The sequence below is a fragment of the Perca fluviatilis genome, chromosome 5, assembly GCF_010015445.1.
Source record: "Perca fluviatilis chromosome 5, GENO_Pfluv_1.0, whole genome shotgun sequence".
NCBI lineage: Eukaryota > Metazoa > Chordata > Actinopteri > Perciformes > Percidae > Perca > Perca fluviatilis.
Genome location: NC_053116.1, coordinates 22,110,444 through 22,135,076, shown reverse-complemented (window position 1 = coordinate 22,135,076; position 24,633 = coordinate 22,110,444). Strand labels below are relative to the sequence as shown.

Sequence of the window (24,633 nt, the reverse complement as noted above, 5' to 3'; positions counted from 1 at the left end):
AGAACCTCCTTCTCCTTTTCTGAATAAATCAGTCTACAGTTTCAAGAGGATGATACAGGAGAGAGTATTTAATTGCTTGCACATAAATAATGAATTTCTGTTGAGGTAATGGCAATGTTCACTCACAGCACTCTATGCTGAACATTAATTAAGCAACATAAATTCCTCCTAATCCCTGATGAAAAAGCACCAATGTTACTATAACAGGCTCATGATACAATGACTTCTAATGTCTATAGGCTACACACTAGTATACTAGTACACTAGTATACATATTGTATATATATATATTAAATTGATTTATTTTAAGTGTATTTATGTATTTTGTAGTTTCTTTTTTTACGTTTCTTCTTCCGCATTTGGTTGTCTACATATTTGTGTGACATTTCAATACAGGAACTCGTGCCCTATTTTCGACGAATGCCGCCTTTGTTGCCTTTAACGTGCTGTACAGAAATAACTCCGTTTAGGACGCACGCGGCCAGCAGGGGACTCACTCCAGCTAATCATTTCAACAAATGGCACCTGTTGGGTTCAAAGGAAAAGCCGGGAGGCCACCCAACTGCTGTATCCTGCTTCGCTCAAAACTCCAGTTCGACAACTGTAAGAAACTGAAAAGAAACAGGTGTGGGCGATAACTGCTCTTCATATTTAGGTAAGTGGCGGCATTTTTGAGATCTAGAAATCATATAATATTCACCTTTCAGTAGCGTGTCGGTGTCATTTGTGAGATTGACTGCCAGGTTTCAATCATCTGTCAAATATTTGATGTCTAGAGCCGCTAAAAGAGATAACACACTGACATATTCTGAATGAAAGTGAACTTCCTCTTTCATTTTCCTGTTACGTTAAGCTATGCCTTTTGTCAATAACGTTATACTCGGCACCTTTTGTTTTTCTTCATCTTACTTTTAGGTGTAATGTTAGAGAAGGAGGATATTTGTTCAATTTGTAAAATTATGTTTCTGACACTTACCTTCCGGAAAATACTTAAAGTTGACCAGAGGGGACATCAAGATATTTTGGCACTCAATCCAGATTTACAAGGCCACATAATGTAGATTACATTTTGTAAAATTGTCTTGTTGATTATTTTCCCTTCCGCTTTGTTGTAACTGTGGTGACAAACTGGATCAACTGGTTACCCAGACAACTGCAGACTGGACTGTGGTTGTGTCCCTTTTCTGGAACACCAAAAGAGTGTCCTCTTGAATCAATTATGAATGAGGCTGGTTTGAGAATACAGCAAATAAATTATGAACAAGTAAGAGTGAGTCTCTAACTGAACAGTGATCACCTACGGACATGCAGATGTCCTACATTGCAGTGATATCCTGTTTCACATCACATAGCAGGAAACCGCCTCTTATTGTGCCAAGGCTGGGTGAAGTTATGGTCCTGTCATGCTCCACGTAGCAAACTGTACTTCCTGTTGCAGATGAGAGCTGATCATTACTGGTGAGGTGTCTTTGGAGCAGGAGTCTAAGCTTTGTGCGTCACTTATCAACAGGTGAGGGAGTTGCAGGTTGAGGCCAACAGTGTGGCGGCCCACCTGCTGCCACGTGGGTCCTGGTGGACTGTGGCCGTAGCAGGTGAATTCAGTTGTTTACTGAGAGGTGTGGCGTGTTTATTCACACTCTCCTCCTCCTTGTTCTCTGCACCCGTCCTGTGGGAGTGGGACTGTTTCTGAGCGAGGTTGGCTACATTACCCGCTGCTATGACACAACGCAGAGACGCACAACACTGATTTAAGATGTGTTTCTCGTGCTTATCTTGTTTTTTTGTTTTTTTTTTGCTGAATGTTTAGTGGATCAAAGCAGGTAAGGGTTACAGAGTAGTTGGGTTTTGAATAAAGCATTGTTCAGAGATTGGCTGAAACCCTGGGGTAACATGCACAAACATTTTACCAGCCAGCATCTAGGGAATAACTTTTGTTTTCTGTTTTTAACAACCTTAAGAGCAACACCCAGAAACATGCGTCTGTTCCTACGCCGGCGTATGTCCCCCCTGAAACTGGTGCTCCTTGGGGGGACTCTCTTCATGGTGGTCCTAGTGGTTCTCCAGAGGGATGTTGGTTCCTCTCCTGCTGGTGACCCCTGGTTTCAGGAGCTGGTGGACAAGAAGGATAAGGTGATCGTCATGGTACGAGAGGCTGTTAACAACATTGGCTTCCAGATCGGAGCTCCGCAGAATCCACCACCAGTACAGATGCAGCCCACCCAGGATGCCAAATGCCCTGCTGGATTCTACACTCAGGCTGAGCTCAAACCTCACCTAGAGAGACCGCCTCAGGACCCCAAAAGCCCCGGAGCTGATGGGAAGGCGTTTCAGAAAGACATGTCCCCAGAGGAGGGTCAGGAGAAGGAGGAGGGTATGAAACGGCACTGTTTCAACCAGTTTGCCAGTGACCGCATCTCACTCAGCCGTAGTCTTGGCGACGACACAAGGCCTCCAGAGTAAGAACATGTCCTCAAAATAAACTGAGATGGTAGACTAATCACTGTTTTACCAACAAGTGTGCTGACATGTACACAGCAAGCCAGATAATATCCTGGGTCTCAGCTGGGGTCATGCTTGGAGTAGTAAATTATTATTTTTTGGCTTTTATTGCCTTTTATTTATAGGACAGATTAGGTCAGGAAAGTGGGAGAGAGAGGGAGGTGACATACAGTAAAGGGCCACAGGTCAGAACCGAACCCGTGGCGGCTGCGACAAGGACTGAGCCTCTGTACATAGGGCGCACGCTCAACCAGGTGAGCTACCCAGGCGCCCCAGTATTTACATGCATTTTCATATTGTGCTCTCCATTATCCTGGAAAATCACTTAGTCAAATGGCTAATCTGAATGCAAGCACAAAAACTGCTGGGTAGTTGGGACTAAGGCCGGCTGCACACTGCCTGCGTGGCGTGAGCGTGTTAGCTGCGTGATGTGTCCGTTTTATTTTGGCTCCCATGTTAACAGGTTAGAGCTTGCACACTGCCTGCGTGACACGCACGTCTCAAAATGCGTGCATGCTAGAAATAGGGCCGACGCCTATTTTTCACGCAACACACAAGCGTAAGAATACGAAAAGATGTTTATATGTCATTTTGACCTGAATACATTTAATAAATTACATTTTTATGTTTGAAAGTCTCTAGGTTTTGACATAAATGCAGATATAAATAAAAAATATTGTACCTATCAATACAGAACCAAATATTCTGTAGCTTATTTTGCCGTCAATACTGCCGACGTTGTCTTTGCTGTTATCAAATCAGTTTATGTTTAACATGGTATTTCATTTTATCAATGGGAAACATACACGCAACAGAAACGCCACGCTCACCCCACACAGCCAGTGCGCAGCCGGCCTAAGGCGTTAACTTATCTTTATTGTCTTAAATACTTTTAATCACTGTAAATGTCAGACATGACATCTGGACATGTTACAGGCTCGATAGGCCTTGAGCAATTTATTTGCCGAGCTTTCATTTGGCTATCTGAATGAGATGTTTATATATGACTGTTTGCAGATATTCAGTCTGCTCACCAACTATTTAAATACACAATGAGCAAACAATGGTCTGTTATATGTGGCTCTGCAAGACCTTCTGTGACTTTCATTTCATCAGATATGCCTCTCACTCTCGCACACTTTGTGTCTCTTTGTATTCTGACATGGCTCACCTCGCTCAGGTGCGTGGAGAGAAAGTTTCGTCGCTGTCCTCCTCTGCCTACCACCAGTGTTATTATTGTCTTCCACAATGAGGCTTGGTCCACCCTCCTCAGGACGGTCTACAGCGTCCTGCACACATCTCCTGCTTTCCTGCTCAAAGAGATCATCTTGGTAGATGACGCCAGTGTTGCAGGTGCGAAAAATATAATATGACCAAACAAACTAGTGGACTCACTGACTTTTACATCACTTTAATAATTGTTGTTTCTGCTCTTAGTGGAGGAACAAGTTTGTAAGCTCAGCAGTTCTGCTAACCTGTTGAGTTCTGGGAAGTTGTAAATGAAATATTTCACAGAGAAGCAGCGTGGGTAAAGAACTGTCTGTCAGTGCTACGCGGCAGGAGACGAAACGCAGTATAGTATAGCAGTAATGCTGAAAAGAAAACCTGCCCTCCATGTCGTACTGATATTTTATTTAATTATGTGACAATAAAATTAAACGTTGTAAACTGAGTTTCACAGAAAGGTTAAAATGATTACTTGAGTTACCAGCTTCCTGGTGAAAAAAGGTATAGGCAGGGAACAGCTGCAGAGCACAATTGGAAAATCATGAAGTCTCAAGTTATAAGTGATTTATTAATTAAATTGACCTTCAGAGTTTTTTGGGTAGCATTCCAGTCACTGTAGGCCGGGAGCTTTGATAAGAATGATGTTAGCTTGGGATCTTTAGCAGCTTGCACACACAGTTACAGGCAGTTGGGGTGTCGTAAATGAAAATGACTATATATTTTACAATGGTCATGTCCACAAGACTGGCATTTGCATAGGAATGTGTTTTACAATCCAACTTGTTATGCTGCAATAACGTTATTCAACTTTCATTTTTTTTATTTTACAGCATAATACTGGAAATTTGTAAGAAGCACTTTTCAACCTTTTTATAAGCCTACTATCACTATATATATATATATTAGTCATGCACACTGCTTCTACTATTGTTGGATACGTCAGCATTTAGTATTTATTAATGTTTAATGACCCATTGACTGAGCTTGAAATATCCTTTTGTCAGTTATCTCTGTCATAAACAAATGTGCCATTACCCTCAGCTGTATTTCCTACTGTAACCAAATTTCCCTTTTGCTACCGTAGCTGAAGCGTTGTCATAATGTGGTTGCTGGATTTATTTAGACTGAAACTTGTGAAAATGTGCAGCGTGCATTGTGGTCATGAATGCTCTTATAAGGGAAGTGTTACCAGCAACATTTTCACTTCATTGCTATTTCTTCTGGCAGTGGTCTCACTGGTATAAATATGTTTGTTTCACTTTTTCTTCTCTGGGGCAGCAAGCCGTTTTATTTTGTATTATTATTTCTATTATTGCTAAAAAAATAATGGTTTCACTGACAACTTCTAGCCATAAGTTTGAAGTCTGTTTCACCTCTGTACAAACTATTGGGTGTGGTTCAAAGTGTGCTCTGTTGCATCTGTCACCACACCCAACAAGGTAAGAGCTTCAACCACTGGAGCTCACCTAAGAGATGAAGACCAGACAAGACGGACACAATAATGTTGTTTTTATTCCCGCAGAGCACCTCAAGAGCCAACTGGAGGAATATGTGCGTCAGCTGAAGATTGTCCGCGTAGTGAGGCAGCTGGAGAGGAAGGGCCTCATCACTGCCAGGCTGCTGGGTGCCAGTATCGCTCAGGGCGAAGTGCTAACCTTTCTCGACGCACACTGTGAGAAAACGCACACAACAACAACAATACACAAGCCACAGTGGCTGTTTTTAAGCAGCTATGTGTAGCTTATTGGGGCAATAGCACTGCCAGGGTTAGGGGTTAATGTTTTTTCCGTCTTTACTAAAAGTGCATGCACTTACACTACTGTAAGAAAGTGTCTCATATTTAATCTAATTCTATAGTTGTTTTTTTTTTTTTTTTATGCAGTGTTATGTGGTCATGATTATTTTAAGGTCCTAATATTAAGGTCCATATGTCCATTATTTATCCATGACAGGCAAATTTAAAACTTTCTCGTAGTATTTATCAGTAAAACCTTCAGTAGACATATAACTTATTAAATCGATATCTTTTACAGCCACAATTTATTGAAAGCAGAGAGTGCTTACCACAGCATCCTTGAAACAAACATCTATGTTTGGTCAGAAAATGTCCCTGTGATTAGAGTGTCTGTCTGATTTGGAGCACAAGCATACACTTGGCACCTGATTAATTTATATCAGAAAGTACAATTCATTATTGTGATTATTAAATGGTTAATTGTGCAGCACCACATTTCAAAATCATTTTCAGCCTGAAGACATCTCCCTCAGTCGTCAGCCATCAAATAAAATCTACCAAATAATTGTCACTTTGTATATATTCTGTAAAGTGATCTCTGTCCTCCCTGTCTAGGTGAGTGTTTCCATGGTTGGCTAGAGCCCCTGTTGGCCCGCATTGTTGAGGAACCCACTGCTGTGGTTAGTCCAGAGATCACCACCATTGACCTCAACACCTTTCAGTTCAACAAGCCTGTGGCCTCCAACCGCGCTTTTAACCGAGGGAACTTTGACTGGAGCCTGTCCTTCGGCTGGGAGGCAATCCCTGAGGATGCGAAGAAGCTGCGCAAGGATGAAACCTACCCTGTAAAGTAAGAAGGATCACATTGGTTTCATTCAGAACATCCTGAATCATTTAAGTGTCTAAAGCTTTTGTATCTGAACATCTCAGAACACCTACTTTTGCTGGAGGTCTCTTTTCAATCTCGAAGAAGTACTTTGAACACATTGGAACGTACGATGACAAGATGGAGATCTGGGGCGGTGAAAACGTGGAGATGTCATTCAGGGTTAGTCTCTTTATGTACACTCCACAGTTTCACATATTACTCAAAGTCTGCCTGTCAGTATCAAGTTGGAGTCTGAATTTTCACCTGTGTGAAATGTGATTTCACAGGTGTGGCAGTGTGGGGGTCAGCTCGAGATCCTCCCCTGTTCTGTGGTGGGCCATGTCTTCCGCACCAAGAGCCCCCACACCTTCCCCAAGGGCACAGAGGTCATCACTCGCAACCAGGTGCGCCTGGCTGAAGTCTGGATGGATGACTACAAGAAGATCTACTATCGCCGCAACAAGAATGCTGCAGTTATGGCCAGCGAGGTCAGTGTGACCTGCTAATATAAGTAACAGTGTTTAAATGTTAAATGCATGTGGAAACAATGGCATTTATCACCCTTCTTCCAGCACGTTTTTGACTAGTATGTATACCCCGTGCTGTAACAAGTTGATATGATGGTATAATTGTAAGTGGTTGTTTTGATTCCCCCTCCGATCACTGTTACAGAATAAGTTTGGGGACATCTCTGATCGCCTGAATCTGAGAGAGAGGCTTCAGTGCAAGAACTTCACCTGGTACTTAAACACAGTCTACCCAGAGGCCTTTGTTCCTGACTTGACCCCAGTAAAATATGGAGCAGTGAGTTACTTTTTTTCAGTGCATATCAATGGTATAACACACTGCACGTTTCATAACTCCGGCTGTATCTTACTGTTATTTTGTGTCTGTTATTTGCCACAGATTAGAAACTCGGGATCTAAAACCTGTCTGGATGTTGGAGAGAGTAACATTGGAGATAAACCTATGATCATGTACCAGTGTCACAACATGGGAGGAAACCAGGTACAACTCTGACTCCCACAAGTGAAATTAAGATTTGTAGATGATATGATGTTCTCTGGGACTGGTCTCTGATTGGATGATTGTCTCTTCTAGTACTTTGAATACTCATCTCATAAGGAGCTGCGTCATAATATTGGAAAGCAGCTGTGTCTTCATGCCACACCCCAGCCAGAGCCAGTGACAATCAAGCCATGCCAGCTGAAGGGGAAGGGCACTAGTGTGGCACCACAACAGGAGTGGGTCTTTTTAGAGGTGAGGGGTGCTTGAGGGCGGACTTAAAGCGTAACTCTCGCCAAAATGCATCCTAGGGTATTTTTGTGAATGTACCGGAGTCAAACTTTAGTTTAAAAGCATATTTAGGACCGAATCGCCACTTCGAAGATTCACTTTATTCTCGTTTTTGTGTCAAATGGCCTTTTGAATGGGAGTGGTAGGGGCACTCTCATGCTAGTCTCAAAATAGCTATTTTCTAAATACTAAGAAGGCTCGACACAACATGAAACTTTGCTTCAAGTATCACCAGGAGCTCTACACCTTAACGCAAGCATTGACAACATTGTTTGTGTACACAGATTTACTAAAAAGAGTTTTTGCAGCACTCACCGCAGCTGTTAACTTTCCGGCCACTACCACCTCGGCAGTCAAAACGAGTCGATATCCGAATGCGAATGAACGGACTCCATATGAGGCTCCTTTTTCAACTACAAGGTCAATATTGTTTTTCAATAACGACAAAACAACAACTTATCCGTGCATTTATATGGAACTAAGCTTTAGGAGCTTTCCGTCTTTACTCTCCTCCCTTTTACATTGCATTCGGAAATCGATTGTTTTTGACTGATAAAAGGGCTGCGGCCGGAAACAACATTCGGTCCTAAATATGCAACGTTCGGTCCTTAATATGCTTTTAAACTAAAGTTTGACTCAGGTACATTCACAAAAATACCCTAGGATGCATTTTGGCGAGAGTTACGCTTTAAAGGAAAGGTTCAAAATTTTGGGAAATACGCTTATTTGCTTTCTTGCCAAGAGTTAGATGACAAGATTGATATAACTATCATATCTATTTGATATAAGGCTACAGAGAGCTGTTGCTTAGCTGAGCATAAACACTGGAACCAAGGTGAGCTTTCCCGGGAAAACTAGCGGAGACTCCAGGAAGTCAGTGCACCCAGCCAAAAGGTATTCTGGCACATAGCCCACCATAAGCCAAATTGTTTTCTGGAGATACAACAAGTTAATGTATACGCTTTAGAGGTGCTGGTAGGTGGGCTAGTTATTTCCCCCTGCTCTGTCTTTTGCTAAATTAAGCTAACCTGACAGATACAGGAGTGCTATTGATCTTTTTATCTAAATCTGCAAGAAAATGATTGTTGTATTTATTCAGCATAGAATGATTAAAGGAATAGTTCAAGTGTTATATTTCATTTATTTAGGCTTCTGTATTGATTCACCTTTTCTCTGTTGCTCCCCTCCAGGAAAATCTTTTGAAGAATCCTAGTAGTGGGAAATGTTTACAGCTGAAAGGAGACCAGCTGCAGATGGACCAATGTAATGCTGCTGACCTCTACCAGCACTGGACCTTCAGCTGACCTCCCAGTCTGCCCATCAGGTGACCTCTGGCACCTTGTGTCCCATTCCTCAGACTGAGCCGACAGAGCCAACTCAACATTGATCCAGAAGGGCTTCATGCTGTGAAGTTTGTGGCATGTGGCCATACTGAGTGTACAGTTAAAGATGGAGGACAGAGAAGAGAAAGTTGCATCTGTTGAAGACGCTCGAGTTGGCCTTAACTTGTTTTAAATTTATTTATAATGGAAACTCAAAGACATTTAAAGGTGGCTGGGGACTGACTGACTGTGGGGCAATGGCTGTGAACTGCAATGAACTTATTTTAGTGAATTTACACTCCAGCTTGGAAAAATCACAATTTAATGACTTTATTTTGTATGACTATGAATGTTAAAATGTGACAATATGCACAAGTCTACTAAAGAGCAAGATATGTTTTTTTCTTTTTTTTTTTAAATAAAACTTCTTTGTTGTTTTAGATAAGTGATCATTTGTGTTATAGAAGTATCTAGAAAACATTTTGGGAGGTTTCATAGTGAAATATATTTTTTACTATGAAACTTTCATCTGTCCTAATTAATAATATGTATGTGTACAGTACTAATCTTATGAGTTTTAGAATTTTCTTTTATTTACTATTGTAGCCAAGTAATAGTCGGTATTGATTTAGGGGGTGATTGTCTGAATAAATGATTAATTTAGAAGTTACTGATGCTACAGATATTAAATCATCTGGATTTACAGCCAGGCTGCCTGCCATGATTCATGACTCATTTTATAATACTGTGAAAACTTCAATGCCAGAGGTTATGTACTGATAAGGCTCATTCTGCAACAAAGCCATAAGACTTTCTCAGTCAGAGGCACCTGTTATGTTTGCGCAACATTTGTCCAAGGAGTGGTTTAGGAGCAAGAAACATTCCTGCCAATTGTTTTCAGCCTTTGAATAGACCTGCAATGTGAGTTTAAATGATTAGGCAGGACAAACCGGATCTGATAGACTGTGCACATTTCACTCATGGAGTCGTCTCATACACCCAACCTGCTGGAGAGAGGTTATATACATCACAAAGTATGAGGAAGCAGTCACATTAAGGTATTATTTCTTTGCATCAATAGGTGGCAGCATTAACTCGCTGAGTTTTTCTGCAATTGATGACGATAGAAGTTTGACCATGCTCTGTGTCATGTAGCCAAAGGGAAATGAGAGTGGCCACAGTAGGGACAGACAGACCAGATGATGAGCTCTGAGCCTTTGACCAGCTCTGAGGTGTTTGGACAGCTCAGGAGAGAGCTCTATGGAGAGGAGCTGTCCAGTCCTTCCAATGCACACATATTCATCATCCTGGGAGCCTCTGTAAGTACAACCTCTGAATTTCCACTATTCTAAATGTATAACTCATACACTTGCAATTTCCCTTTAACACAATTTAACAAAGCTCTCTAGTAATGTTCTGTTTCAGATTTTAAAAAGTCTACAAACTGTGTTGTTTGCTGAGGTCAGTTAACCCATCTTGATTTATATCTCCATTAAACTATAAACCATAAAAAGTGACAGGGGCCCAACAGAGTTGACACAAAGCCTCACAGGAGAACAATTCACTGGGGAATATTGCAATGTGGTAATTAGAGAATGAAAGCCAGGGAATGAGCTGACTGAAATGTGCTGCATCTACTTTTTCCTTTGTCAAGCATTGAAAGAAGGGGATAATTATGGAGCAAAAACCTTTTTGTCAGACTGTTGTTGGCCCCTGTTCTCTGACACAAGTTCCAAAATCTTTTTCTATCGTCCATGTTGGTTTTCCTTATTTTGTAAAAGCAAGTAATCTATTTAGATTTTAAATGAAGTCTCAGAGGCCAGCAAAGAGGGTGTGTTCAAAGTTCTCCCATTACTCAACAGAGCCACCCACTCTACATCACCACTTGTGTTCATAGTTTACCTACTCTTTGGACTCTTGATTGATTCTTTTCAGCCACAGAGATTATAAATAGAAGCTCATGATCAGATCACTTTTTTTTATTTATACTATTTGCACAGGGGGATCTCGCTAAAAAGAAGATCTATCCAACTTTATGGTAAGTAAAGAATTGCTGCTTAAACACCAGTTGCACACAGAGTTGCTTTAAAGATGTTTGGTCACTTTGTAGTATGAGGAGTTTGACCCTTGGCCAGTGTTAATGCATTGCCGCTTTTTCCACTGTTGCTTTTCTTTAGGTGGTTATTCAGAGATGGCCTGCTCCCTGATGACACCTACTTTGTGGGTTTTGCAAGGACTAAGCTGACCGTGGAGGACATCAAGACAGCATGTCTGCCTCATATGAAGGTAGTACATCTGAGGCTCCTTGTTGATTGTTTGGGGTGTCTTTTCAGGAATCATAGTTCGACATTTCCCTCAGGTCACTGATGAAGAGAGTGAGCGTCTCTTGGCCTTCTTCAGTAAGAACTCCTACCTGAGCGGCTGGTATGACGACAACAGCTCTTTCGCTCAACTCACCGCTCATCTGTCATCTCTGCCTGGGGGAGCTGACGCCAACAGACTCTTCTACCTGGCCCTGCCACCCACTGTGTACAATCTTGTCAGCACAAATATCAGAACCCACTGCATGAGCCGCAAGTCAGTGTCTGTTACACTAAATTATAGTTTACTTGCAATTTGATGACATTATTCTAATCAGCTATGTGTGTAAAGCAGAGGCTGGAGCAGGGTAATTGTTGAGAAGCCCTTTGGTCGTGACCTCCAGAGCTCACAGGAGCTGTCAGCCCACCTTTCCTCCCTGTTCACAGAGGACCAGATCTACCGCATAGACCACTACCTGGGAAAAGAGATGGTCCAGAACCTCATGGTGCTCAGGTAACAAGCTCCATACACACATTCTCTAGCACTTTACCACTGGTGTAAACCTAAACACTAAAGATGAGATTTCTGGATTTCAGGAATATCTCCCCCTGTGTTGCTGGTATTGAGGGTTTTATTTTAGAAGTGTTTTATTCTCTCAATTCCAGGTTTGGAAATCGCATCTTTGGACCCATATGGAACAGGAACAGTGTGGCGTCTGTGGTCCTCACCTTCAAGGAGCCTTTTGGCACTCAGGGCCGCGGAGGATACTTTGATGACTTTGGCATCATTCGGTGAGAGACAATACATTGAGAGGAAAGTGAAAATGTTAAATACAATGTTACTGTTAGACTAAAGCCTTTACTTACCCTGATTGCACCTCTTTTTTTATGTAGAGATGTCATGCAGAACCATCTCCTCCAGATGCTGTGTTTGGTCGCCATGGAGAAACCTGCTTCCACCAGCCCAGATGACGTGAGGGATGAGAAGGTAACACCAATGACTGAATGAAAATAATAATTGAAATCATGTGCGAAAGTTCCAGAGCATCCATGTCATTGCAATCCTGTAATCAATGTGCTGTAGGTGAAAGTGTTGAAGTGTACAGCTCCTGTTACTGGGTCAGATGTGGTGCTCGGCCAGTACGTGGGGGACCCTGAGGGTGAGGGCCCCTCCAAGCTGGGTTACCTTGACGACCCCACTGTACCAGAAGGCTCCTGCACGCCAACATTTGCCACTGCAGTGCTCTATGTCCAGAATGAAAGATGGGATGGTGAGGCAAAACATTTTTTATTTATCTTTCCTCCCTTGTCTTAGTCTACATTGTGTGACATCCCCTCTTCTTTTCTCCCTGTCACTTTTTTGCACCTTTCATGTCCATCATTACATCAACCAGGAGTTCCTTTTATTCTCCGCTGCGGTAAAGCTCTGAATGAACGTAAGTCAGAAGTGCGTCTGCAGTTCACTGACGTACCAGGAGACATCTTTGGCGAACGCTGTCAGAGGAACGAGCTGGTGGTCCGGGTGCAGCCGGACGAAGCCATTTACCTGAAGATGATGACCAAGAGGCCTGGGGTTTACTTCAGCCCAGAGGAGACTGAGCTGGACCTCACCTACAGGAGTAGATACAAGGTGCTACACTTAACTCAAAGCATCCATTGTGGTCCATCATTTAGGTCCAACGTTCAGTCTTAAAATTAGATTTAGTTCTACTGTCAGTGTGCTAAGTTAACTTGCTAAGTCAGAACTTTTACTTGTTTCTAGAATGTATTTATTTAAATGTATTTATTTGTGTCACTTGATTCTTGAAATAAGTTGGTCACGCTTTATTTAAATATTCCAATGTTGATCTTCAACATAATATAATATAATTATAGCATGCCTATTGATTTTATTGTGACATTTGATAGTATTTGATAGACATTCTCTCATATTTCTCACAGTGATATTGATGGTGTTTGAAACTAAAAATAGGGTAGAGGTGTAAAGATGCACCAAATAAGCGTAAAGAAGCAGTGTGTAGGTGAGGTTGCAGATTTCAACCAACTGAATACCCCTCTCTTCCCAACCGTGTAGTAGAACCTATGGTGGCCTTCAGGTAACGTAAAAGTGTTTGGTTTGTCTGTTCTGGGCTACTGTAGAAACAAACATGGCAGTGCAACACAGAAGAGGACCACTCACTATGTAGGTATGATTCATTCTAAGCTAACAAAAACACAACCAATCTAGGTTTCAGGTGATTATGCACTAATGAAAACATAATTATGAATACTATATTCCATATCTCCAATAGATCCCCCTAAATCCTACACACTGCTCCTTTAAGACAGTTTGTTAAAAATCTAAAGTCGGCCACCTAATAGTTGAATACTATTGTTTGATATTGTATAACATAATAGAATACCCTATCCAACATATCCTATCCAAATAAAGGCCTGGTGTTGTTTAGAAGTTAATTGCAGGATAGTGGAGTTTTCCTTGTATCGCTCATATTAAGAAAGATCACTGAACCTGAAATAAGCAGGTATTACCAGTTTTTCAACTGCTGCCATCTTCTTCTAGAACGTGAAGCTTCCAGATGCTTACGAGAGGCTGATACTGGATGTCTTCTGTGGAAACCAGATGCACTTTGTCCGCAGGTTTGTTGCACCATTTACTGTCATAGTTCATTGTCTAGGTATTTTATTTTAATGGGGTATTTCTTTGAGCTGAACTGCTCTTCTTTCTGTTCCAGTGATGAGTTGCGGGAGGCCTGGAGGATCTTCACTCCCCTCCTCCAACAAATAGAAGGAGAGAAGACACACCCCATCCCTTACATATATGGAAGGTAAAATGATGTGTGTGTGTGTGTGTGTGTGTGTGTGTGTGTGTGTGTGTGTGTGTGTGTGTGTGTGTGTGTGTGTGTGTGTGTGTGTGTGTGTGTGTGTGTGTGTGTGTGTGTGAGATCTGTTTTATGAGGCAGAAATAAAAACATGATGCAGATTTTCTTTTTTAGTGATTTAATTTCTCTTCCTTCCTTCCTGTCTTTTCTTTGCTGCGTCCACAGTCGTGGTCCAAACGAGGCGGATGATCTCCTGAAGAGGGTGGGATTCCGCTATGAGGGAACATACAAGTGGATGCAGCCCCACACAACATGATCTGTCACACATGCACACAACACACGCGCACACAACACACACACACCAATGTAGGCAAGTTTCTAAACAATAAAGTTCACTACAGTCTTTCACTGCTCTATGTTGCTTGATTTTGGGTGCATGTGAAACAATACCACTGCTTTAGTCAAACAAGAATAAATGTGGAAATAAAAATAACTGCAGTAGCCTGATTTGAGTGTTCACATGTACATTTTAAATCGTTCACTCTTCTGTCTGTACTTTTTTCTTCTTGTTTTAATAGCATTGGCTACCTAACACCTATGGCGTCTATCAGCAGGCCTGTGTTTACAGTCATCACTACACCATGATGACACTGAACGCCACGTAATATTTATACTAGCAGAGCTTGTTGGTCTGATTTGTAAGAACAGGTGACTCTCTTAATTAAAGGAGACAAGTTTAAATGTCCAGCTTTGGGTAAGAATAACTTCCAGGTAGGTGTTTGAAGCTAAATTCAAATCAAAACTTTAAATACTTGTTCATAAAAATTATTTTATAAAGTTATTCTGTTACAATGCATTACAATGAGTTGGTTTTAACACTAAAACTTCTTTGACCTTTAAAACTTCTATTTACTTTTAAATGTGTTTGATTTCTTTCAACTGCCTGCAGCAAATGGATGCTGTATCTTCACTTATGTCACTAATGTCTGTCTCTACAAGGTGAATGCCTTAGCGGGGGGCCCTTTCATCTACAAACACACACACACACACACTCTGACCAATAACAGACTGTTTGATGATCCTGCCAGTACTTGGAGGGCCGTGGGAAGTGCAGCAAAGATGGACATGTGTTTAAACAACTTCTCTGCGACTATTTTATTTGTTCTTTCATGTGTTGTTGGATTTTGGGTTTTACTGTACAATTACTGTATGAAATAATACAATCATGGTGCTTCAGTATAAGAAGCTAGGTTGACACTAAAACTAGTGGAAGATATTTTACATCACACTAGAAAGATTAGTTCCTACTGCATGATTGGTTATGTACAAGCTGTTGCTGCTGTCTCTAGTTCCGAAAGGTCCACTGCACTGCTGAGCTGATGACAATAATAATGCATAAAAGGAGGTCAGGTCATTCTTTTTATTGCCTCAAGATGTTTTGTGTCTTTTAACTTCTGTTGACATTCCCCATGTTTTCATTTCCTAGAAGCTAAAATGAAAATAACTCAAATTTGAAGACCAGAAATTGCAGACAAACACTGTATACTGAGAAATACCAGAAAGACCTGCACTACAGATAACTTATAATTTAGCAAAGGTGTTTTAAGTAGTATTCAATAAACACACTCATTTAGGAATATACAGTTTTTTTCATTATTACAATGAGAAAACATGTTATGCATCTGAAATAGGAACTCTTTGGCCATGACAGACTGCAGGGCTATCTCAGTAAATTCAAAAATTCGCCTTGCCAACATTTCCATTGTCACCTTTCCCTCATCATCCAAAATTTAGGTGAGACTATTTGTTTAGGGTACATCCCATTTGACAATTGTCATTTTCTTTGCCGCAGTTGTGCATGGCTGCTCCGTCCTCGATGCCCCTTGCATACAGACGCACCAGCTGGCCATGAATCCTGAAAGAAGTGATCACAGTTAAAAACGGTGCTGCTGAGACATAGCCATCTGTGCACTATTTTGTTTTAGTTTAATGTTGGTATATGACTGAGCTTAGTAAGAGTTGCAATTCAATTTGAACCTGACATTGAGTATGATAATGCAGTATGAGAATACAAAATAACCCGTGGATGGCACTCTTACCTACAGAGAATCTCGGTGGAAGACAGAATCTCTCCGTCACAGTTCCACACTGACTTAGCAGGAGCTTTACTGCAGCACAGACCACACAGGAATGGGGTCGCCATTTTCTGCTCATTTGTCATTTCTTGTCCTGTGTCTCTCTCTGCCAGGTGCTGCTGAGATCCATTCCTGCTTACAGTCTCAATGTAGCCTCTCTCTTCTTCATCTATCCCTTCTCTCAACCCTCCAGTCTCTTTATATACTTCCTCCTCTTTACCGGAGGGGAGAGAGAACCGGACTGCCTTCACACGATGGACCTCCACAAATGGCAGGTCAAACTAAGAAAAGTGGCAGAGATCTGGTCAAGCAGTGTTTAAACCTGCTAGTCCAGCAGCTTTGTTGTAATGCGAAAGTGCCCATACCTGATCCTCTGTGCTTGTGTGCCTGTAGAGGAACTTGAGGAATCCCAGCGGGTGAGTGTCCCATACCAGGATTAGGTCTCCTGTTCCGTCTGCCAGGTGAGCAGAGGGAGAGAGGCCCAGAGGACTCTTAGGACACGAGCTGGACATGCAAGTGAGAGACACACATCTGAACCTGCCCTCCACACTCACCCACTCGCCTGGAAAGACACACAAAGAAGAAGACATGATGCTACATTCAAAGAAATCCCTACTGTAGTGTACGTCATTTGTGATTTTTAAAGGACCATTCCGATGTTTTTGCATGTTTTACCCCATCATGCACACTTTACTATTTCTGAGACTTACTTTTCAAACCACTGGTTTGAGTTGCTGTGATTGTTTGGTCACTGAACATACTGGTATTTCTGTTTTTTTACTAACTGCTTTTTTTCTTGTGAAGTACTGGATAATGTCACCACTCCAGCCCTCCATAAATGCTTTCAATAAAACAATCTTGGAGGGAAGATTCATATTGTGCAAACTGACAAACCACAAAGCTGCTTTAAAGTGTATAGTGTATTTCTGCTAAATTGGCTAAAATATACAAACACAGGACTTCAATGTGTGCCTGTGTTATCACCTTCTGAGTCACTACTGAACTGGCTGAAGTGGGAGCTGTACAAGGAGCCCGATTCTGAAGAGTGGCGGAAAAGTCTCTCTGTGCTTCTGGAGCACACGCTGCACCTAAACACACAAACACACACAATTATTTTTCACTCTGCTTTTAGGTCTGTGAAATAACAAGCACCTAAACCTTGACACCCATTCATAAGAGCATCATAAAGCATTTGCTGACAGCCAGAAGCAGCAGCCTCAGAGAAAGACCAGACAAAGACCAAGGCACTCTGGTGTACTAGTGCTGTACACTCTAACAGAAGACAGAGGCTCACCTTTCATTTAGATCAAGTTCCTCTTGCTGTGTTTTTACCCTCCTTAAGGTGCACCCAACACCTGAGTCCCTGCTGGTAGCAGTGAATTTGAACCACCGGTGCTTTAATAATAATGATGCTACTCCCAAGGACACTTTCTCTCTTTCTCAGTAAAAGGGTTTAAGGTGTACAAGGATAAGATCACTTTCACCCAACAGCTTAGATAAGAATGAGGACCCACAGAATGGAGGCGAAGATTAGTAACCAAAAAATGTAACAGGCTTTCATAATTTCTGGAAGTTCATATGTTATCATGGGCTTCTTCTTGCCACCATGTACCCATGTTTTCATGGTCATTACTTTTGTTATCTAGGATGAGTCACTTATAAGAGTTAAACAACTGGGACTCATGGAGAGATGCTACATAAAAACACCCCTGTGGTGGTGTTGTTTATATAAGTTTGTTTCACCTAACATAGCTGAATCACAGTCACATAACACTGGAAACGTAATGAACAGTGATCCTAAAGTCACCTCTGTGATACAGGAAAAGTACAGAAAATCACATGCAAACAGTAAATCCTTGGTAATTGACAAATAACATTATGAAAATAGATAACGCTCCCACGCTGTGGTTGTTTTGAAAGTTTAAAGGGGTGATAGAATGCAAAACCGATTTTACCCTGTCATAGTTGAATAACGACAGTTCGGTGGGTAAATAGGACGTACATAGAAGCTCAAAATCCCATTGACACCCCTTTACTATGAAAATCTCATATTTTGAAACTGCCGCAGAAAACGGGCGAATCCCAACAAAGCTGGAAGTTGACGTCAACCTCCCAAAAACCGGAACCTTTGTCAGCCCATGGGTGTATTAAGAGAACGGTCACGCCCCAACATTTACATAGGCTACACAACTGACCTGAGATCAGGTAGTTTTCTGAATCTAGCTAGGTCACGCAGATCTCTGCTATTCCATTACAAAATTCACTTCTGAAACTTTTTTATGCGAGAAATCGACCATATAAAGCTCAAATATGGGCCGCTTTATGAAAATGGATGGCTAATTGCAAATTTTCTCCGACTGTGTGTCGGAGTTTAGTGCCGGTGTTGGTGCTGCCTGGGTTGCTACATCGCCGCCCTGACCGCAGTGTCAGCGAGCTTGTTACGCCCGCAGTCTTTTACCGCAGCCCGCAGGTTCCAGTTAATCTTATAATGGGTATGTGTGTTGAGTTATTTAAACAAACAATCGGGGAAATAAACGCCTCTTGTCCGCGAGTCTCATTGATAGAGCCGCGGTGAGATGGAGTCCATCAATGAGAGCTAGCTAGCCTCCTCCTAACTCTGACATTCACAAAAATACATTCAATTGAAATCCGAAATCCGACAAGTGTTAGCTAAGCTTTGTAAGACCTTGAGGAATCTGTAATATTCATGCCGTGACGAAATTCAAACTGTAAATATACTTTAGTTATGCGAAAGTGAGCAAGCTGCGATATTTCCCCATTGTAATGAATGGGACATATAGCTAGCAGCTGCTCGTCCTACAAAGACGCCTTGCGTTCATAAAAATGCCTTAAAATCAAATCGGACACAACGGTTAGCTTTATAAGACATTGGGGAATGATGTTATATAAGTGGCGTGACGAAATTCAAACTGTAAATATAATTTAGTTGTGGCGACAGTGTAGCTAGCTAGCTGCGGTATTTCCCCATTGTAATGAATGGGACATATAGCAAGCAGCTCCTTGTCCTGCAAAGACGCCTCGTGTCCGTAAAAATGCCTTAAAATCAAATCGGACACAACGGTTAGCTTTATAAGACATCTGGGAATGATGTTATATAAGTGGCGTGACGAAATTCAAACTGTAAATATATTAGAGTTATGCCGGCAGCTGGCCGCGGAGCCCCGTAGTGCAGTATCCACAAATGGTGACTTTGCCCTGGGTATGGAGCCCAGCAGGCTGCCGCTTTCTCGTCAGACTGTGTGGAGCTCCTAAAGTCCGACACGTCTTACCAAATTTGCAATTAGCCATCAAATTTTGTAAAACGGCCCATATTTCAGCTTTATATAGTTGATTTCTTGCTTAAAAAAGTCTCAGAAGTGAATTTGGTAATGAAACATTGCAGTGTCTGGAATATGAGATTCTGTCGCTTCTCTAATGTATGTGTGGGGATTCGCTCAACCAATCAGCGCGCGTCTCTAATGTCTGCGTATGGCAAGTCGCTCAACCAATCAGCGCGCAGCTCATCTAAATATTCATGACCATACCATATTTGGAAGAAAAGCTCTTGTTACAAATAGGGCCAAAACACAGGGATGCATAAGGGCCAGTAAAATATCAACCAGGCCATTTTCAGCCCAACCAATGTTACATACCCCATTAGGAGACCATAAGGAACAGTGTGAAATACCCTATATAATCATTCTATCACCCCTTTAAGGTGTTAAAACACCTCCACATCACACATGTAGAGTATAATACAATCTGGTGTGCAAACTGTACATTTTTCTTTTCTTACTTTTTTGAAAGTCTGTTTATTATTATTAATTGCACTGTGTATACACCCTTCTTTGTGTAGTTTCTTGTCAGTAGTTGGTGTTTTACCCTGAGAGGCAGCGTGTTCTATCTCTCGGGCTGGAGAGCAGCGGGTCTGCTGGTAGATACTGAACTATGCCTGCATAGCTTCTGTTGCTCAGGTACACCATGGTGCCTAGACAAAGGAAGGCAATTATTTTAGCTGAAAATGCAGTACACTAGATCTATATAAAACACTTTAAAAAAAGGGCAAATTTGGTTTTGTGACAAACTTCTTTTTTTTAAATGTACGTCACATGAAGTCCTTTCATCTTAGTCATAGCACTATTAGTGACAGTTTCAGAATTATATTTGAACCTTAAGCTGAAAATAGATAGATAGAATCTGACAGCATCTTATGTATTTCAGCATGCGGCCATTTCTGTTCTCTAAATGAGTCATCAGTCCAAACCTGAATAGTCGTATCGGAGAGGTCCCATCCACCGATGTTTCTCACTCTCAGCCAGTACGTCACCGTAGAAGCCATAGCCCAACAGAGACACTGAGTAGCGCATCAGAGCAGAAGCCTGATGGACTGAACATACATCTAATGGCTGAGAGTCTCCTGCAAAGTATTGTGGGAAATAAAAAGGTAATAAAGGTCCCATATCATGCTCATTTCCAGGTTCATACTTGCATGTTGTGTTTCTACTAGAACATGTTTACATGCTTGAAAGTTCAAAAAGCATATCTTTTTCTCATTCGGTCTTTCTGAATATACCTGTATTCACCATTTGTCTAAAAGGCTCTGTTTTAGCGCCTGTCTCTTTAAGCTGCCCTCCTGAAAAAGCTCATTCTGCTCTGATTAGTCATCCTTTCCTGGTCTTCCACATCTGTGCTCTCAGAGTCTCTGCACCATCATTGAAGCCGGGGAACAACTGTAACGGCACTGTAGCGACACTTTCTACCTATATATAGTATAGTTGTGACATCACAACCGTACAGAAGTCCTGACAACTCGTTTAAAGACAACCTTTTCTAAGTATGGGCTGTGTGCATTTCTCTGTGGATTAAGAGTTTTGATGCTTTCACAGTATTTATATAGCACCTCGACATGCTTTGTAACTAAAAAAGACATGGAAATCTCACTTTTCAAAATATGGGACCTTTAACTATGGAGCTCAGAGTTGACAAAATTGTTTAGGTATTTTAAGATGTTGATTTAAAAAAAAAAGAGTAAATTATTTGAATGAAAATCTTTCCTCACCAATGATGATGTGCAAAGCTGAAGTAACAGCGTCGATCACTCCCACTGTGGCATAACACACACAGTCTGTGGAACCTACAGTAGATACAAATTAACAGGTTCAGTGTGTCACTGCTCTAACTCCATCAGTTTATAAATGCTTACTAATAACTGTCATTACCTGCCGGAATGATGCCAATATGAAGCGGACAAGGCTGTAAAGCGACAGTGGGATCATTCTCAGAAAGGCCTGCCTCTTGTTGTGTCCGCCCAATCAAACCATGAAGTATTTCGCTGAACATGCCATCCCCACCCACACACACCACACTGTTATAAACAAACACAAGAGTTTCTGTTGTGAAAGCACCTACCAGAGAGCTTAACTGTTATAATGCTCACATACCACAGTGTTTACACTGTGGTGGTGGCGGTGCTAATAGCTCTTACCCATCAAAGCCTGTCAGGTCTTTTTTCAGGAGGTGGTCTCTGGCCTGGTTTGCCCGCTCAGTCACTAAACAATAAATGTTATGATTAGACTGCAAATCACTTTCATTAATTATTTCTGACATTAAGTAGTACTAAGGTTATCTATGAGACACTATTTCTGTTGTTTCTTACCTACTACATGAGAGCTGATACCAGCCAGTTCAAACAAAGGGGCAACCAGAGAATGGTAGATCTTTCTTCCTTTCTTCTTCCCTCCAAATGGGTTGATAAACACCAAAAGCCTGTTGGGACGCAGCGGACCTGAAAGATAGATTTGGAATATTACAGGTTGTTCAGAGCTAGCAAACTCTGGAGCATTTTCTAATTATCCATCTTTACTGTGAGTTTTGAGAGCCGTTCTAAGGTGTTTCGTCCACTGGTCTCTGAGCACCCGACTGGGGCAACTGAACTGGATCCGGCCAAGTCTCCATAGTAACCCACAAGAACTCCCACTGCTGATGCGCTTCACGTAGAAAACTGGAGGTAAATGATTAATAAAGAAAACAAAACCATGATGTAAAACACATCTTGCAATGTGGAGGACTACAGCCACATATTTGACTAAATTGTAAAACTAGTGTGCTGTGCAAATGTATGCAAATCTCAAATTTTCTATCATTTTAATCTAAGTGGCAAAAGATGTTTAATGCTTCAGGCTGTGATATAAATTACTTAAGCATTGACTGTGGCCTTGATTTTTGTGATACCTGAGAGTCTCCCAAAAAGAACCCACCTGTGAAGTCTTTGTCTGTGTCCTCGACTGACTTCTGGGGCAGGATCTCCACCCGGCCCTCCTCCACTCCAACCACCTCTGCCACAGGTACTGAAACTTTAATCACAGACAAACACACAACACTAACTTCAGTGGACTGATGGGGGAGTTATGCTTCTTTTCATGCAATGAATAGAATATTTTAACTACTAGAAAGACTGTAGGTCTTCCTTAGAGCAGATATTGGATTTGACTTTGCATAAAGGTGTCAAAACACAGATGTAAAGTTAAAAATGACATGCCCATGACCCAACCATTTGACAAGCAAAGAGGGCCTGACAGATTCCATTACTTTTAGTAAAACCATTGTCGGTGTTACATCAAAAGGGCTGGAAGACACTCTCATATATGATAGGCCTACTCTTTCTAAAAGTTCAGACAAGGTAATAAGATAAAGCTGGTTAAAACAATGTTGTTGCGGATGAAGGACATCAGAGTAAATGGAATTGGTGGTAATAGAGGCTATAATTGACCACTTTATCAGTAAAATAAGATAACATTTCCAACTCAGCATCCTTTTCAACATGGGGCACAAAGAGGGGCTGGATTTACCAGCTAGTCTTGAAATAAAATAGAGGGTTATGTTGATGGGCAGAAACAAGTTCTGAAAAATATTGTGTCCACCATCCTTAACCATACTGTTATTATGTAATAATCGCTCCTTCATAATATTGTAATGTACTTGGAGACCTGGTGCTGGTGTTGAGAAAATATGCCAGGAGGTGTGCGAGTTCTCTATAACCTGCAGTGTTTTCAGTGTCTCAGGTTGTTTCAGGTTAGTGCTGTTAAACTTGTTCTTCACGTTTTCTGAAAGCAGCTATGAGCTTAAATAAACCCTCCCTATTGTCCAAAATGACATGTAAGGTGTAACACTTGTTTTGTTTGGGGTGTTTCCTCGGCTACTTGAATGAATACTCTCTTGTTGTCATCACCATTTTATGCCAGTTCAGTGAAGACAGGAAACAGGTTATGGCTTTAAACAAGTGTTACACAGCAACAACTGCACAAGTACTTCCCTGTGTGTGTGTGTGTGTGTGTGTGTGTGTGTGTGTGTGTGTGTGTGTGTGTGTGTGTGTGTGTGTGTGTGTGTGTGTGTGTGTGTGTGTGTATGCATTTATTACATATATATATTATATTTAGATAACATATTTAAATAGGTAATAGTTTTATATTAATTATAAATCGACTGATGTTTAGAAGAGCAAAGAGCCACCCACTTGTTTTCTTGTCGCGATTCTTCTTATCTACCTCGGTCCAGTTGAAATGCCAGCCCGATAGGACCGCCCGGTATCTTTTAATCCCGACCCACAAACTCGACTCCAGCCTCACTTCTGTCTCCATCTGGAAAAGCGCTTTTTAGCCACAGCGTCGCTCTTTCCCGTGTCTCGGAAAACTTTTATGATCAATTTTACAGCCATAACTTTTGCATCTCTGACAAATAGCAGCAGGTTGGCAATCTCATCTTTCCATCAGTCAACAACACACCAAAGTCCTTGGGAAAGTTTTCATCTCCTCTGAAATAATCTGAAGATATTTTTTTCAAGAGAAATGTATGCCATCATTCCTGTAAAATATTGACGGCACAGCCTGACACACGGGTGTTAGTTTATAAATATCCGTTTCCTCTACACCCTCCCTGTGGTGACACCTGCTCGATTTGCATGTCGCACTGCTGATTGGATGTCAGTAGCCTACTTTACCTGAAATATGAGCATATTGGCCGGTTACTGTGAGTGTTTATGGAATTGGGTAATTTTGTACAGCAGCACAAATAATTTTGTGATTGAAAGAAGGATTGGATAGTAGGTTATATATAACTACTTATACGGATAATGTATATATACAGCATCCTATAATACAGGCCAATGGGCTGATCAATAGGGTTAAGCAATATGAAATGACAATTGCACTTATAAAAAATGCAATTCTGTAAAGGAAAACGTAAGCCTTTTTCAAAATTATTTTTAATGTTTATATTTTTGAGCAGTTTACTTGACACAGACCTAAAACAATGATGACTAAGTTGTTTCTCAATTTAGCAATTATAGAGCCAAAAATATGTCTTATATAGGCTATTGTTCAATAAGTAAGTGAAAAAATAAGAACAATAAAAACAACTAAATAATCTGAGGAGGG

General features: G+C 41.3%; 3 protein-coding genes across 4 annotated transcripts; 2 read left to right on the top strand and 1 right to left on the bottom strand.

Annotated features, from left to right (window-relative positions):
• The first annotated feature begins 433 nt into the window (after positions 1-433).
• On the top strand, positions 434-9,664 carry galnt6 (UDP-N-acetyl-alpha-D-galactosamine:polypeptide N-acetylgalactosaminyltransferase 6 (GalNAc-T6)). 2 transcript variants are annotated; one of them, XM_039799728.1, is made up of 11 exons: positions 434-655; positions 1,959-2,456; positions 3,680-3,852; positions 5,249-5,398; positions 6,077-6,311; positions 6,392-6,509; positions 6,617-6,817; positions 7,002-7,133; positions 7,236-7,337; positions 7,431-7,589; positions 8,816-9,664. In XM_039799728.1, exons 2-11 carry the CDS (start codon positions 1,975-1,977, stop codon positions 8,927-8,929), a joined length of 1,866 nt encoding a protein of 621 aa, XP_039655662.1. In that variant the 5' UTR covers positions 434-655; positions 1,959-1,974; the 3' UTR covers positions 8,930-9,664. The 2 variants fall into 2 exon arrangements, with proteins under 2 accessions (XP_039655662.1, XP_039655663.1); XM_039799729.1 differs by lacking the exon at positions 434-655 and adding an exon at positions 1,087-1,820.
• A 438-nt stretch (positions 9,665-10,102) lies between these two features.
• LOC120558646 (glucose-6-phosphate 1-dehydrogenase-like) lies at positions 10,103-14,477 on the top strand. Its single transcript, XM_039799731.1, has 12 exons — positions 10,103-10,266; positions 10,948-10,985; positions 11,125-11,233; positions 11,307-11,524; positions 11,603-11,761; positions 11,914-12,039; positions 12,142-12,235; positions 12,332-12,518; positions 12,642-12,877; positions 13,808-13,884; positions 13,980-14,072; positions 14,292-14,477. Exons 1-12 carry the CDS (start codon positions 10,147-10,149, stop codon positions 14,380-14,382), a joined length of 1,548 nt encoding a protein of 515 aa, XP_039655665.1. The 5' UTR covers positions 10,103-10,146; the 3' UTR covers positions 14,383-14,477.
• A 990-nt stretch (positions 14,478-15,467) lies between these two features.
• zgc:158263 (ceramide kinase family protein) lies at positions 15,468-24,090 on the bottom strand. Its single transcript, XM_039799730.1, has 13 exons — positions 23,715-24,090; positions 22,459-22,554; positions 22,065-22,202; positions 21,858-21,986; positions 21,687-21,750; positions 21,421-21,566; positions 21,261-21,335; positions 20,466-20,618; positions 20,084-20,189; positions 17,186-17,289; positions 16,567-16,763; positions 16,166-16,482; positions 15,468-15,981 (listed from the first exon to the last, which is right to left on the bottom strand). Exons 1-13 carry the CDS (start codon positions 23,836-23,838, stop codon positions 15,867-15,869), a joined length of 1,764 nt encoding a protein of 587 aa, XP_039655664.1. The 5' UTR covers positions 23,839-24,090; the 3' UTR covers positions 15,468-15,866.
• Positions 24,091-24,633: the final 543 nt, after the last annotated feature.

Bases quoted from the DNA above. Each gene is read 5' to 3' on its own strand.
- galnt6 (XM_039799728.1), top strand. From the start codon at position 1,975: ATGCGTCTGTTCCTACGCCGGCGTATGTCCCCCCTGAAACTGGTGCTC. The intron at 3,853-5,248 runs GTGCGAAAAATA...TTATTCCCGCAG, and splicing joins AGATGACGCCAGTGTTGCAG to AGCACCTCAAGAGCCAACTG. The intron at 5,399-6,076 runs GTGAGAAAACGC...CTCCCTGTCTAG, and splicing joins AACCTTTCTCGACGCACACT to GTGAGTGTTTCCATGGTTGG.
- LOC120558646 (XM_039799731.1), top strand. From the start codon at position 10,147: ATGATGAGCTCTGAGCCTTTGACCAGCTCTGAGGTGTTTGGACAGCTC. The intron at 12,236-12,331 runs GTAACACCAATG...AATGTGCTGTAG, and splicing joins ATGACGTGAGGGATGAGAAG to GTGAAAGTGTTGAAGTGTAC. The intron at 13,885-13,979 runs GTTTGTTGCACC...TTTCTGTTCCAG, and splicing joins CAGATGCACTTTGTCCGCAG to TGATGAGTTGCGGGAGGCCT.
- zgc:158263 (XM_039799730.1), bottom strand. From the start codon at position 23,838: ATGGAGACAGAAGTGAGGCTGGAGTCGAGTTTGTGGGTCGGGATTAAA. The intron at 21,567-21,686 runs GTAAGAGCTATT...TGTTTATAACAG, and splicing joins GACCTGACAGGCTTTGATGG to TGTGGTGTGTGTGGGTGGGG. The intron at 17,290-20,083 runs GTAAAACACCAA...TTGTGTGTTTAG, and splicing joins AGAACACGCTGCCTCTCAGG to GTGCAGCGTGTGCTCCAGAA.